Raw genomic sequence first — 16602 nt, 5'->3', positions numbered from 1 at the left:
TGAGACCTCGCTTTACGCTGCTGGCTTCGTTTCAAGGCTACAAACAGGAAACAGTGGTTTTTTTTTTGCTTTTGTGTGTAGTCAAAGCCGGATGGAGTTTTGATGTTCTGAAGAACAAGTCATGTGAAAAAAAAGGGGACATAAATATGCCTGTTTCACTTGTAATATCCCCTTAATAAAATGTGCCGTGTAAATCACGTTTTAAAACGTGTAAGTCCTCATTTAAAAGATTCTAATGACAAAAAGACTTGTTCGCGTGTGGAAGTGGTCAACATTAAACCACGTGCGGCAGTTGGGTAAATTTTAACAAATGCAATGTGTGGCATTTGAGAAGTGCTGCCATTTCCGTGCCGAGCTACAAGATGATCAGGGTGTACGAGGAAAAAGATGCTGCTGCTGCTGAGTCACTGGCACTTTAATATTTCAAATGACAATTCAAAAGGAAATGTCAGAGCAGAATAAGGAACAAACATTTTAAAATCACTTAAAGGCTGCTTTTCAGTTTAGTCAGTCCCCTTTAAGACTAAAACGCTCAGGGCACATACGTTACTGCAGAAGAGCTTGTGTGGATGAGGAATAAAAGGCAACAACTTTGCGGTTCGTTATGTAAAAATGTGCACAATAATGTCAAAACGCATTCAAATGTTGGGATTACTGCTAAAACCCCAGTGTTATGATGCAGCGTCTGACTGGGGCAGATTGAAACAACAAAGTGTTATGTGCTTCTTTGTTATTTCCACTACTATTACTAAAAATTCTAAATATGGAGAAGATATTGTGATGTAATTCTCTGGTTTGTGACTCATTATTGTAGTTGCAGAAGAGTTTACTCAAGGATTGTTTACAGGAAGCATTTCAGCCTCGTGTGTCCAAAGTGCTTTACGCATCCAACCACAACTCTGTTTTTTTAATTTTAGGTGAGTGACTAGAGTGATTGCATAGGATACCAAACAAAAGTGACCTATACTCAATACTGTGCATCCAGAGAACACTGAGCATTAATGTGCTGCCGATGCCTCTCACTGGCCCAAAGCTAGTGACAAGCAAAGTCACTAACTTTGAATCATATGTAAATAAAGGTCAAAATTAACCGAATGTAACAGTGTTACTTACGTACAATAGTTATGACACAGATTTTGTTTGCTTAAATGCATATTTCGCAAACTAAGAACCTCAGTGGTGTTTCAAAGCTTTTTGTCACATTGCAGAGGATGAAACTTAGTACATAATAATTTATTAAGACTTTTGATGGGAAGTGTTTTGTTTAGTCCAGCTGACTATGACTATGTGCCTATGAGCTTATGCTTTATTTGTAATATTAAATCCCCAAGTTTCCTAAATCACCAGATTCATAGAAAAACAAAAACAAACAAACAATTGACTCAATGTCCTAAATGGCAGCTCTCATCCTAGTCGCATGGTCTTGAGACCCGTTCAAGTCCTGCTGCACAGGCTCAGACACCTATTTTGTCAATGCAGAGCTTTGCAGGTAATCGTGATAATAGGATTGGGTATCAATTAAGAAACCTCTGGAAAGTTGGAGGCTAGGGGGATCAAGAAAAATGGGGTGAGGGACACAGTAAATAGACGGAAAAGACAGACAAGATAGACACAGGCTGCAGCTGACAGCTAGAGTGTATTCGTTTATAGCTGTCACATGGCTCCAGTCGACGACAGAAGAGCGCTGACTTATTTTAGGATTTTCAAACAGCACTATTCATATGTTCCTTTCCTGTGCTTCTATTAAACACATACAGTAAATCCCCCTCCTTCGCACACCCACCCATACACCTCTACTTCCTCCAAACGCCAAAAATGGGCACGGCGTCCTGCCCATGTCCCAGTGCGAGAGCCTGATGGCAGAGTAGCCCACTGTGCTGCTTCTCACCTCACTGACGATTCCCGCCTCATCAGATCTCTGCGCTTTTGACTCTCAGGCAATGCAGCGCTGTTACTTCTCAGTGAGGTAGTGCTAAGAATAGAATAGAACAGCCTCTTACATAATGCCGGCGCACTGCATTCTGGGATGGGATGGCATTGCTTTGCCAAGCAGCGGGCAGCGAGAGCCATTACTGCTGTGCTGCACAATTTCTGTGTCAAGTCACTGAGAATTCATGCATTTCCTTAAACCGTCATGTTTTATATATCGACTACTCCAGGTTATCTTCTGTTAAAACTGATGTTTAAATATCCAGAATGTTTGAATTGTGGGCTTTTATTCATTTACTTACCTTCTTCTATGTGTTAGAGGATTTAGATTTCTAATAAAACTCTCTCACAACTGTCTTTGCTTTGGTCTATAAATAGAGGCGACTGAAATAGTCTATTTGTAGTTACACACACGTACAAGTACAGTATGAAACAAAGAAGGAGGGAGATGAAAATTTTAATTAAAGGATTGGGGGCTTTTGTTGTTTCCATTAATAAACAATGCGTTAGTCCACCATTCGATCATTTCTGACTGGCTCAAGCCCACAGGGTCCTACAGCACTGAACCAGTCACAATCATTTAAAAAGGTCTAAATACTGTATCGGATGGAAGAAAACACTGCTCATTTCTGGAAAATGAAGCTAACGTCACGTAAAGATGTAGTTGTTGTAAGTCTCTCTCAGCTGTAGTAAATATTAAACACAGCAAAAAAAATTAACAGAAAATAAATACAACACATAAATACAACAGGGTGAAGTTATTTTGCGTTGTGCATGTACTTGTCCCCAGCTGTAGTATAACTAGCAAGGGGTCTGCAAATGGCAATATTTTATGTTTCACAAGGAACGAGCCTTCCCACGGGAGGACAGGGGTTTGTCCCCACATTCTCCAGTTCTGACCCTTTACAGTCGTCTAATATTCAGGATTAACACACATTTGTTGCGCTAGCGAGTCCAAATAAACCGCATGTAAAACAAAACACCCGTTTTATCCTTTTAGTTTCAAAATTAGAAGTTGGAAAAAAACAAACAAACTATAAATCATCCCCCAAAGGAATAGCGGCAGCTTTTCTTGTGCGTTGGCTTGAGGTGTCAGGTTATAATTATAAGCAGGCATATTTGTGTATCCGTCCTCCACCCACTTGCCCTCCCTCCCTGACCAGCCTGTTATTGTCTCGGGGTGGTCGGAGTCAGGGCAGATGGTCAGGAGGAACTGCAGCTCACCTCGCCAGGCCCAGCAGAGGTAAAGGTACAATGGGGGAGCACTTGGCCATTTAACAAAGAACACGATGTTACTATGAGAAAGTATGAAAACACACCCCACACACACACATTATGTCAGGGAATCTTTTTTTTTTTCTTTTGGTCCAAAAACAAATTTTCCCACTGAAAGAAAAACAATCGTGGGAAAAAGCACATTATAGTCCAGCTCTGTTTTAAAAGAAGCATTAAGTCATCTTTTCCATTCCCATCCTGTTTTAAAGTGACTTACAAGAGCTGTCATTCATTAACTTTGAGTAAATATATCACCGAAAAGCAACCCGCTCTCCAGTCATCCACCGAGAGAGCGACTTAGCAGCTTCGTATAGGAACTATTTTCAGCCACACAGACCAGTGGGGGTGAATCAAAGTAATTATAGTCCGCTGTTTCTGTTGTGTGAGAAGAAAACAATATGCACACACTCTGGATGTGTTCAGCCCTAAATAGCTTCCTCCATGGTGTGTCACAGCTCCACTGTTGTCGGCAAGAGTGGACAGGGGGTTTGTGGGCTTTGGGAGGCAGGGGAAGGGAGGGCGGAGAAGGCAAGGTGAGGGGGAAGAGTCTTAGGGGTGGGATGGGGGGGGGGGAGTAGGAGACAGAGAAGAGAGAGGGGACTGAGCAGCAGACATTCAAAAGGAAAGAAAACAAGTGAGTCATGAAGAAGAATCAGAACATACCTAAAGTAACTAATATCTGATAAAATCTAAGTAATATGTTCTGCCCAAGATGCTTTCCAGCACCTCCACCTGCTGACCAAAGATAAAAAAGTGATGATTCACAAGTTCAGTTTAAGACTCATAAGGACTCCGTCTAAAACTAGTATGATGTCTGTATTCAGGTCTGATTCCTATTTTGAGACAAATGAGAGGAGTTAACATTTACAAACCCAGTTCAAAATGGCTTACTGTAGTTATTGTAGCACCCCAAGGCTCTGTGCTTGGCCCGCAATGATTTTCTTCCTTACGTAAATTATCTAGCGCCTCGGTGTCCTGGACTGACCTAAAAGCTTTTGTGTTTTAGCTCATTTCATCTTTCCTAAATGTAATATTGTTTTGTGTCCTCTATTGTTCTTACAGCTTGGTTGATTCTTCGTACACTGTCACATGTTTTTTTTAATATTGCTCATTTGTCTGCATGTTATGTTACGTTGTTATCTGAAAATGACACACACACATTGAATTGTAAGAGCTAAAGACACCCTGGTTTACACTACTTGCTATTAATGTCCAACTCTATACAGTGGAGACTCATAAGTGTCACAGTTTAGCTCAACAATTGTCCCTTTTTAGGTTTCAGTCCTGAGAATGATGCATGCTACATCTAGTTTATTTATGTGCATCCTTTCCAGCAAAATCCAGTGCAGGAAGTTAGGGAAATCTGATCCAGAGTAGGGAGGAAATAAACAAGGGAGGGGGAAGGTGATGGAGAGATAAAATTCAGGAGGGGCACAGTGATGAGGTGGGCAGACACCGGGGCCTTCGTACGTGAATCCTGTTCCTGTCAGCAACTCCAGCCCACACTGATTTCCTCTGCTCCTCTGGCTGTTATCTATCTTCATTTAGCTGACAACAATGGACTTTTGTCCCAAATACACTTGACAATTCAGACAGGTTGACTCTTCCCGTCCACCACAGAAAGACTGGTTAACATCCACAATCTTCTACTGGTGTATTTTTCCCCAGTATATCAGGACACTAAGCCGACAGAATAAGTTGGTGAGCACACTAGGAGACACAGTGCACTATAAGGATGAATGATGGTTCCGAAATTATAGATGTTAAGATTTTACGCGCAATTAGTCGGACATGTAAAAAAGTTGGTTGCTTCGTAGCTAAAACTTCAAATTAAAAAAAAAAATACAATTAAAAAAAAAAAACATTTTGAGAGAAAAGAGGGAAAATTCACAAGAGACTGGGTGAGTGTATAGTACAGCCAAGTGAAGCTAAACGGCAACTGAAACTTTATAGAAATTTGATTTATTTTTGTTTGTTGTATTTGGATTTTTTCTCAGATGAACTTGCTCAGTTATATACCACAGAGCTACTCGCAGTAAAATGTGTGTATTAGTATACAACTAATACACAAAAGTAGCTCTGACGTGCATGAGTTTGTTGTTTGGACGCCGCAAGTATAGATAATAAATGTCAGAAAAATAACTTCAGTGTTGGTTTTGAAGAATTTTAGGTTTTCAATACTCCAGACTGATATTTCTTCATAATGCAGAACCTTTTTGGTCTTGTGCACAACTGACCATCATCATCGCCTAAAACTGATCAGCGCACTGTGCCAGTAGTCCCTCTACCACTTTATAAGTGCCCCTGCACCCCCTTCCCCGTTTCCCCCCTCGCTGTACTTAACTCAGGGCTTTGTGAGCATTGAGAAAAGGAAAAGGGGTGTGCAAGAAAGTAACAAAAAGAACTTGGGTTTTCTGTTAAACCCTGAGATACACACAAAAAAAAAAGAAAGAAAACACAATAGATCCAACTCTGCAGACATCAATCTGTGTGAAATATTCAAGGAAAGAGTCTTTCTGCCTTCGGTCTGCTCACAGCAGATTAGCAGATGCTTTGTTCCAGTAACAGGACTGTTGTTTAAACGCATAACAGATGCAATGTTTAAGTTTCAACGATATGCGATTATATTACAATTACACCTTACTATAGACCGTCTCTGGCTGCCTGTCTCAGTTGTCGGTTCTGCTCATGCAGAACAAAAACCAGAGCAGAAACCCAGTGACGCACAGGACTGGAGGTTTCACCACTGAGGTCAGAAGTGCCCAGGGCTTTGTTCACTCTCTCTGTGTAACCCTAACTGATTGCATTATCCGCAGCAAATGGATTTAAAAGCTTGAGTTTACTGCACCAGGGAAAGCAACTGCCATAAACAATTATTTGTATGATAAACATGTAGGCACGCTAGCACACATACATGCGGATCAGTCTCTCTCTGAAACTAGAGCACTGGGCTCGGAGTACTGTTTCCAAACAGCATTAGCAGCAGAAGCTAAGTTCATGAAGGTTAAACCCAGAGGGACGAGATTCCATCACAAAGATTCAAATGTGCTCATTGAGAATGAAGGCACACAAGAATATTTTACAAGAACAAAGTGACACGGCAAAATGTATGTTATAGTGGGAGAGTTTGTTTTACATAAATGATAAAGATGAACTTAATGTATGAAATGTTTAACCCGTGGATCAGTATTGTGAGTGTGTGGACGTGTGACGGTGCAGTGCAGGATATTGCAAAAAAAATGAGGGCAACAAAACAAACTAAACATGCGATGCAAAGGCCGACGGCAGCAAGGACGGAGAAAGAGCAGCAATGAAGACGGCTGATCTTGAATGACTTCTGGATGCACCGGCCATGTGCACCCAGTTACGCTAACACTAATTCCACCCACCAGGACCTGAGGAAAGACAAAACACAGCCCAGGGCGAGACCGACCTGCAGGTCATGGCAGAGCCAGAGGACCCCCTTCTCCCATTAGAAAATTGGCCAGTACAGCTAATCATTAACACTTCTAGCACATTAAGATTAGCCTTCAAAATGGCTTTAACGGCTTTAGTCTCTTGTCCTGAATTTCCGAATGCGGTGCCATTTTCAATAATTACTCCTTAGTGCCTTTATTTTTTTTTTTAAAAAAGGTCAAAACCCAAAACCATAAAAATATAAAACAAATTGTAAAATCTCCAATTATTTATAAAAATTAACAATCAATTGATAAATTCAGTAACTGTTGCAACACTAAGGAGGAAATATTTTTATATACATTTCAATAACACAACTATGGACTCGAATGTTCCCCCAAAGTTAAATCAACTCTATCAGCTACAAAACACTATTTTACAGTACAGGTGTCACAACCCAGGTCTGAGATCATGGCAAAATACTGAAAACACTGATTTTGTTGTGGGAATCACATAGTATGAAACGGTTGATCGGTGGGTGGATGTGTGAAGGTGTAGTGCTGAACAGTGCACAAATGAAGGCTATAAATGAACTAGCCCACAGTCACAAGGTCTGTGAGGCAGCAGGAATGAGGACAGCTGATCTTAAACGCCTCCTGGATGAACCGGCCAGGTGCACCCAGTTACACTAACACCAACTCCACCCACCAGGACCTGAAGAAAGACAAAACTCAGCCCAGGGACGAGACAGACCTGCAGGTCATGGCAGAGCCAGTGGGCTGTCAAACATAACCCTGTATGTTGCATTTAGATTAACAGTTAAGACCCTTTGGGAAATGCATTTAATCCATGTTACCGTTTCCTTTCTTTGACTATTTTTCTTGTTTTTGTCATTTCTCTTATAATGCGAAGGTAAAGTTACAGTTAGTTTTCCCTTGAAATACATACATTCCAAAAACATATTGTGGCCAGATGCTATCAACACCATGAAGTCAGACTCATCCAGCAGTACTGGCAGCTGTGCAGAGAGATTCTTCCAAGCTTTTAGAGAATTTCAATGATTTCTGCACGATTAACTAGCTTAAGTTGAGAAGGGAGAGGATTGATTTTGACTGCTGTCTTGCATAGTTGCATATTATAGTTATATTATAGTTGCAAACAGACAAAACACAAGCAAATACACAAAAACACAAAACACAAAAACTAGAAATGCGCTGAAAAAAGCCACGACACAACCGAATTGAGAAAAGAGCTGAACACAACGGAAATGGCTCCGGGAGCAACTCAAAGTACCTTTACAAATCTAAATGCCTGTCACTTTTTAGGGTCCCCCAGAAATGTTGTAGACAACTGTCATAGCAATGTTTCCCACGGGGAGTCAATTTGGTTGCGTTGTAGCTTTTGCCTTTGTCTCTGCATTGTCAAATTGGTGAAGTCTTTGTACGTTTGCATGTGTTTTTCTCAAAGTGCAGTGCTTTGAGCTTTCAGGGCCACCGTAGAAAATAATCATGACCTTCCAAATCCTTCAACACATTTAACACATCTGACCGACTCGGACAGGAAACCACTTGGTCGGATCAGCTGTGCTGCTAAAAACAGAATTCACAACTCACCCCATAATCTGAATCCATGTGCATATGTTCTGTGTTTAGATTGCGGTACAGTTGTAATAAATTATAAAGCTTAAAGTGCCTAATATGATTCATCTCTGTTTGTTTGTGTGCTGTAGTGTCTTTCACTATGTCTTCCTCCTCGTGGGTTTTCTCTTGACTTTTTGCTCGCTCTCTTTCCTCCAGTCTCTGCTTCTGTATCGCCGTGAGATCTCCATGGTAACAGGTTTAGCTCACTTAGTGAAGATGCAGAGACAAAGCGAAGCGAAAGAAACCATCACTGTCTCCTTTAAAAAAATGTGGTTCCTGCGTCCTGGTGCAATGGATGAAGAGCTGCAATTATTAATAGGAAGAGGTGGTTGGGGTTCATGGTGAGCCCACGACTGTCACACCACACTCGACTTCAGAGTTCTGTGTGCAGTTTTAGCTAAGCTAGTGGGGGACTGTTTAAACTACGATCATGTTCCTAAAACTACATAACTACAATTGAACTGTGAGCCCTGTATTGTGATACGTATCAGATTCTTGCCAATACACAGCCTTAGTGTGTGGTTAGGTTTAGGCAGGAATAGCACTTGGTTACGGTCAGAAAAAGATGGTAGTTTTGCAGGTTATGTACGGGCATCTGACAGGTGTAAAGCCGACACCACAATCTTTCTATAACCCTAAACAAGTGATGTCCGCACTTTATCTGACCTGATATTTAGAATAATTTTGCGAGAGCATGCAGCAGCCTCGAAGCTAGGAGGTCCCCGGTTCGAATCCCCGACCGGCTGCGGCCCTTTGCTACGTGGATGTTGGCATGTTCTCCCTGTGCTTGCGTGGGTTTGCTCTGGGTTCTCTACAGAAATGCGTTTCCATTTGTAGTTTGGCCGTACAGGAACTTCATTTTAGGGGACGGAGTTAAAAAACATTGGATGAGAATTGATTGAAAGAGAAAAAGGGAAAATCAGAAGCACAGATATTTTAACATTTATTCCCCAACGGGGGGTAAGTTTTAAACATGTTGGAGCTCCTGATTATTTTCCTCAGGCCTCACAAAGCGCCCGAGCTTCCGAGGACATGATACAACTGTTTTCTAAGGTCAAGTAATACTCTGTGTGTGACGAGTACATTGACCTTTATATGTGAACGGCAGCAGCAGAAAAACAACACTCAGGTGGGAGGCATGGACGGTGTTTATCTGCTGGCCACCACAGACGCTTTTATCAAATGTCAATGTCTAAAGTGATCGTCACAGAGTCCCAGCATTTACAAACGCAGTGCGGCATGAATGAGTCCCAAAGACTGAGCTTTTATATGTCTTAAAAATGACCAAGTGCCTAAATGAGAGCAGACGGGGTTTTTTGAAGCATTAGACGTTGCCCTGTCAGGCACAGAGACTCATCTACTTAGTGGTGCTGACGCTAAAGTCTTGACTGTGGTGTAGCTCGTTTTCATGAAAACGGTCTGTTCATTGGGTTTTCAACCTCTCCGTCAGTTAATAAAATTACTGTACTGGAAAAGTTACGAGCACAAACGTTCATAAAGCAGCACCATTTAGCCAGGTTGCTGTATTTCAAAAACATGTCAGAATATTTTCATGTGACATGCGTGATAAACGGGATGACGCCCAATTTAATGACTCAGTGAGATTAGATTAGATTTCTCTCTCTCCTGTACAAACATTGCATCTCCGAAAAAAGATATTTAACATGTAAACGTAATTACTGTTGGAAACAATAGCTTTAAGTATGTGAGGCTTACTAGCTTTACCTCACAGGCTAAGATAGTTAGCTTTACATTGGAGCCAACAAAACAGACTGAAAACAAAAATGGCTTAAAATTTAAAGTTGTTCCATGAAAAGCCACTTGGGACTACTCCATTTTTAGGACACCTGCTGCCTGCTTCAACGCAATCCTCGTAGTGAAGTGCCGACTACAAACATACGTGCTAACTCTTAGCATCTTAAAATTTCCCCCTCCGTCTCCCCTAATCCCCTGCACCCATTTCCATTTAAGTTGTGGATATTTTGGGACCGAATGAAATGACAGGTATGGCTGTGTTACACCAGAAGTTAAGCAGCTGATTTCGGGAGAAATGCGGAAGTGGGAAAAGGGTCTATAGCTTTTTTACTTCTGGCGGTATCAGCGCTATTTCCCGGGAGCGAACGATTCGGAGACCGACCTCCAGATCCTGACTCAGCCTCTTGGTCTGACCGGTTTGACTGCAGGTGGAAACCTGAAGAGAAACTGAAAGTTACACCAAGCAGCCTGAAAAACTCTCTGCAAAATCTGGACACAAAGTGGGGGCTGCGGTCTGAGACAACGTCCTGAGGGAAGCCATGTATGCAGAAAATGTGAGCGACCTGTAGTTCGGCGGTTTCTGTTGCGCTGGGCAGGAAGCGGAATGAAATGGACAATTTTAGTAAACCTGTCAACAACAGTGAGGATGACTGTGTCTCTCTGGGACGATGACAAAATCTTGGGCAATGTGACGTTTAGGAAAGGACAGGAATTGTAAGAGTCCATCAGGAGGGTGGGGATTGGCCTTAGACTAAGCACAGATGGGACAAGCTAAGACAAACTTGCAAACATATTTGGCGACCGAAGGCCACCGAAAAAGGAGGACAGGTAGGAGGAACTGGGTTGGGGGCTTTTATACCACATTTACCTGCACTTGTGTTTCTTCTGTATGAACTATGAACAAGCTGCCGCTGCCTCTAAAGTGTCGAACATAGCGTGTTCCTGTCCGTTACCTCTTCGGTTTAATCACTGAATATGTCGAGCAAGGTTTTTCACATTGTTATCAAAAACCTGCCCCTTTTAATGTGTGTAGAAGATTTTAGGAATCTAAACATGGAGACAAACAGCTGTTGTAAATGCCGACTGGGAGCAGAGAATCAAAGTCTGTCATTTTTGTATGCGCCACTAGGTTTTTCTTTTAAAACTAATTTATTCATTTATAACATTTAGAAAGTAAAGAGTTATTTTTCCTGTGTTGTGTCTCCACAGGTGAAAGCACTCATGCAGAATCTTTTAAAATCAAGTGCCTATTAAAAATCAGCACGTTCGTGACTGTGAAGGAAGAAATGTTGCTTCTGGTTTCTAATAAAGATCAGCAATGAATAAGTTGTTCGCCGTGAAGAGTGAGAGACATGTTTGTAGCTGGTTGTCGCATCTTATATTGCCTGTGTGTTGCACTGTGTATTAAAGACAAAGGAGGTTTTGTGGAAGTAGACAGAGCTTCAGTGTCATAAGGAGAAAACAGATGCACATCTCTGCAGGTTATTTTTACTGTCATTATGATCTTGTGACTTGAGAGAAGGCCATGACTAATTTAGTGTAGCTGATCTCAACTTCTATACTGCCAGGACTCTGCATAATTTTACTCGCTCGGTGTTTTATGACAGAATCCTGCAAACGGAGAACAAGAAGGTAATTTCCTGAATTTGCTTGTGAAGGTTCGTCCTCATTTACCTCCATCAACGCTGCGGCCAAGCTAGAGGATTCTGAGAGCACTTCATCCCCAGTGATCAGGGGGGATGTTCCCGACTCAAGGCAGATCCTGCAGTGTGAGGGGTTTTGCAGACTGTCACATGGGCGCGAGCGGATTGAGAGGCATCACCGAGTGGATGTTGTGTACTACTGTTGTGTAGAAGTACAGAAAGATGGCTGCCAACAGCCAGAGCAGTGGCTTCATCACTACACACACACGTGCTACAAGCTTGGTTTCTTACGGTTGGAATATAGAAATTCGGTCAAGTCTGACTATACGTCTGCAATGGTTTTTAAAAAGGTTAAGAATCCTCTAGTGCTCCACTCACCTTGCAAACAAAACTTGAGCTCTTTGGCGTCAGTGACAGTGCTGGCCGGCATCCTGTCCGGAACCTTCTTGCTCATGCGGTTGTAGTTCCTCCTCTTCTTGGACTCCCCCCATAGGTTGGAGCCGCCGTGCATGCTGGGAATGTTGAGCACAGCAATGCCCTCCAAGGAGGTGTTGCTGAGGTCCAAGATGATCCCGTCGCACTGAGAGGAAAAACAAAAAAAAACAGAAAGGTGGAAGAATGATTCTAATCCTCAGGTAATGGAGGACAAAACACACTTACAGCTAGTTACGCCCCTGAATAAAGTTGCCGGCCGAATTATGATGATATTAAGAAGAATTAGGCGTTGTGTTGATTACAACATAACCCAAAAAGGTTCCTGCTGGACAAATTGCAGTGGATTAGATGCTGTGTACCTCCAGTGTGGGCTCCCTTTGTGCACCACTGATTCGTTTATGAGCACGAGATTTACTTAGTCCTGATTCATTGCTTGTACCGAATCCAAGTGTGCAGGGAAACACCAGTAAAATACAGTGAGCTGTTATGAGGACAATGCCTACAGAGTGAAATCATCACATAAACCCCTGGACTATCTGTGAATTACAGCATATTACATGTGGCTTAACGGAATTCAATGTAAAGTTCACCTGAGAATGTCAGCAACTCGCTGCCGTGACTCAACGTGCATTAGTGCTGAGTCAAAGCAGCCGTACAAATGCGGGACAAAGCACGGAAAAAGCACCGAGTCATTAGTGTGATACATGTCATGATGCAATTCACAGAAACACCACAGACACACAAATTAGTGCAGCTTCCAGAAAAATATCTGTTACAAATGAATGTTGTGGTTTGTAAAATAAGCGTCTTCAGCCATGCAGTGTCACTTTAATGCTTTACTCAGTGTTATATTAAAATCAGCAAACTAGGTACTGACACAAAGAAGTGTCCTCTACTACTGGTAATGATTAAACGTGCCAGCAGGTCTTGTCGATAGTTAAAGTTTAATTTAAATGTAATTATTAAATGCGTAAATGGCTTCAAACCAACATGCGTCGCCAATAATTTAGTAACTGCTCTGACAGTGGGTCCGCGCTTTTTTAAATTCCCAATTTTTTTCTGAGCCTCTCACGGATATTTTTAATCAAGCTTTCACACTTTGATACGTGTGAATTTCATTTCACTTTTGCGCCTCTTTGGTACGAGAAGACTGTCTGCAGCATTTTCTTTCTAAGAGGCTACAGTCGGATTCACCTTTCTGTAATTTATGTTCCAACTCTGCCACAATTAGCAAAAACTGAGGAAGTCTGAATTTCGTGGTGCTTATTGTAGATTCATACACATGGAGGTAGCATACAGAAAAACATTCGTAGCAACACCTGTGACAAACATCACTGTACTGATGAAGTACATTTTTACACCCAAAATCCAGTTGCTCATATGTAGTGTGTTATAGTAGTAGTGGCGGTGGTGGTAGTACATGACATCACCTTTTTCCAACGGAGCACGCCTACATTAAAAACAGTGTGAACAGCTCAGGGGAAAAAACACAAACGCTTAACTCTCTAATAACCAAAGCGTTAGAGTGTGTGCAGAAAGCGGCACATTCGTAAAGAATCCCAGCAGTCACAGTCACGATGTACCAACACAGAGGTTCCTCAGCTTCCCATTAGACGTGATGTCACTTCACACAGAAACCACACTCATTGTGCACACAGCTGTTTGCACAATGAGTGGGAATTCAGGAAAAGGCCTAACAAGTGTAGTTAGAGTTTCTCCAAATCACACGCATTAGAATTATTTGACAAAATGCACGGCATCAAGAAGCTCTGACGTCCTTTAGTTCAAATGAGTCTGTCTTTGTCTGCCTGCTTTAAAATACGAGGCAGAATCCATGTATCTGTGTGCAGATTTCCTGCATTAAAAATTACTGATGTGTGGTTCAGATCTGGGATGATCTGTGATAAATACACACACACACACACACACAGGGCATTACATAACAATTAAAGATGTTTTTTTTTTTTTACATATTATACTTAACAGTAACTAATATCAGAAACAATCATTAAATACATAATAAAGGGACATAATATAGAATAATTTAAGCGAGATTCTATAAAATGAATCGGTGGGTGATGCACTCTGTCAGGGCCACGTGCACCGTCCTTCTGCTATAAATACTGAGCACAGCTCCACGTGTGTGCTACTGCAAACTGCACAATCCACTACTGTTCCGCTAGAAGCTTCAGAAGTGTTTTAGAAATGAAAAAAAAAAAAAAAAAAAAAAAAAAACTTTTTTGATTTGCAATTTCAGCTAAAACCCACCTGCCACACATCAGCAGGTAGAAAGTCAGAATGTCAAATTGTTGGTGCCTTTAAATGCCTCTACTCACATTTAGGGTCTGTCAACCTCTGTTTTCAAAAAACAAAAAGGATTAAAAATTGAGCCATGTTTTAAACTTTGGTAACAGTTTGAGGCCACAGGAGCGACTTCACATGCAACACAGACACGTTGAGAGACAAATGTAAAAAAAGGACACGTACTTCCTCACTATAGTAACCAAGTGCGTCACCATGTGTAACCATCGTCATTAACGCACACAAAGTCTCACACCAGAGTCGAAGCGCAGTCTTGTCTCTTTTCAATTTGAAGCACGGGGCTTTCAACTGTTATCTACTGAAAGCTCTATGTGTCGAGTACCACCGCCTTACTTACCGCGTGTAACACAAATGGACTCGTGTTTATTAAATTATTTCCGCTAGTTACCTGCGTCGCTATAATCCTTCCAGAGACCTCGTGCATGGGCAGCATCAGCAGTACAGGAATCAAAGCAAGTGCTACAGCGACAAATGGTCAACAACGGCCGGACATTGGCTGGTGGCCGACCGTCGGCTCAGTGTAAAAGTAGAGAAAGTAGTCGAGCTCTATAATAGTTTAATATTTGTCCCTCTATGCAGTAAACTCGATGAGTTTTCACATAGTTCTCCCAAAATTCACCTACTATGTTCATTATGTGTGTCTTATAATAGACGTGCATCATTTCCCAAAGTTGGAATTACGGGATGTCTTTGAATTAACTGAAGATGCGGGGAGTTTAGGGTCTCAACCCTGTGGCCTGGCACACGCCACGTTTGCATTTGTTTTATGAAAAGGTGCTTTTGTGATGCATTTGCTTGGAGTCTAGCTGTGCTTCAAGCACCCAGGTGACACATTATGCAGCGTTGTATGACAGAATGAGGCAATCAGTGACTTTATGGAGCATTAATCTGATGATGTGCTATTTATAGCACCACCTCATTAATATGGCAAAACTACTTTGTTGTAAATTTCTGCAACGCTTCCTTAAAATGAAACAACCAGAAAGAAAAACAGCAGTTACGTCCGTCACTGAGAAGACAGACACAAATGTGTCCTGTGCACCTTTTCTTGTTATTACATATACGGTGTGTAGCTTGAGCGTTCACAGATATTCCCTCCCTCCTGTCACTTCCTGTCGCCACTCATCGGTTCTGTTTCAACGATGAGAACAGTTTGGGTAAGACTGTGACTCACCTCCACTTCTATGCATTCGTTTAGTTTCTTGCAGGTGGCTGAGATGGTCTCAGTGGTGCCAAACTCAAAGTACCAGAGCTTGTTCTTCATTCTGTGGAGCGAGAGGGGAAACAGAGGACAGACATGTTTTTCACGGACACATTACAAAATATCCACCGTCCTAACTTACAGTAGCTCGTGAGTAGTGCGGTTTGGGCCCCGGGCAGGATTCGTTTCGGGTGCGGTGGACACATATTGAAGCTGTCCGGTGCCTCGAGTCATCTCGTTATAACACTGACAGCTCGTGACAGCTAGCGGCCATGTAGCCACAGAGGTCAACACCCCACCACTAAAGCCTTAAAGTGGGTACACTGGCAGCCCTGGTGGCTTGATACTGAGCCACAGAACGTTAACCCCCCCCCCCCCCCCCCCCCCCACCATCTCTGTAACAGGCTGGTGTCTGAGCAATACACGTTTTCAGCTCATTGCCCTTATGCCAAGAGTTGAAATGACAACACTGCCTGTGGAGGGGACACCAGGTGAAACATTGCTGGTGGAGACTGTGTGAGTTTAGGGTAAATATTGTTATGATTCACAACATTCAAAGAAAGCCACAGGCCCTGACAGAGCAATGGTTCATTTGTGCCCTGCAGATGGTTTTGTCAGAGGTGACCCGACGGACGCGCTTTTGTTTATATCCTGGTGTCATTTGTTGCAGTTCTGGGCTGAATGACACAGTTTACAGTCAAGGTGAAATATCTGCTTCACCGATCTGTAAACATCAACTGCAAAGTGATGGGAGACTAATAATAGTGTATGTAGGAACGGGGGAGAAACGGACCGGTTCACTGACTTAAGACACATGGAGGTAACTGTGAAAACTGTGAAAATTGTGATACAAAAAGGGTCAAGAGTCATTCGCAGGTTGCAGTCATGCACTGTTGGTTTGTCTCCGTTGCTCTGCAGCTTTTTGATGCTAACCTTTCTCCAAGCAAAGACATAGCGCTGGACCCTGTCAAAGACAAGTGGATTCTTCAAAGAGATGCTCATCCTC

General features: G+C 42.2%; 1 protein-coding gene across 6 annotated transcripts in view; it reads right to left on the bottom strand.

Annotated features, from left to right (window-relative positions):
* LOC137132436 (diacylglycerol kinase beta-like) overlaps window positions 1-16602 on the bottom strand; it is an 89556-nt gene that overhangs the window by 10621 nt on the left and 62333 nt on the right. For all 6 annotated transcript variants that reach the window (XM_067514862.1, XM_067514864.1, XM_067514865.1 and 3 more), the window contains 2 exons: window positions 15570-15660; window positions 12017-12218 (listed from right to left, as the gene is read on the bottom strand). In XM_067514862.1, the coding sequence (XP_067370963.1) occupies window positions 12017-12218; window positions 15570-15660 (293 nt within the window). The remainder of the gene's footprint in view (window positions 1-12016; window positions 12219-15569; window positions 15661-16602) is intronic.

This window comes from Channa argus, chromosome 9 (assembly GCF_033026475.1).
Source record: "Channa argus isolate prfri chromosome 9, Channa argus male v1.0, whole genome shotgun sequence".
NCBI classification, from domain to species: Eukaryota; Metazoa; Chordata; class Actinopteri; order Anabantiformes; family Channidae; genus Channa; species Channa argus.
Note: the sequence above shows the minus strand (reverse complement) of the source record. Positions and strands in the feature narration are given on the sequence as shown.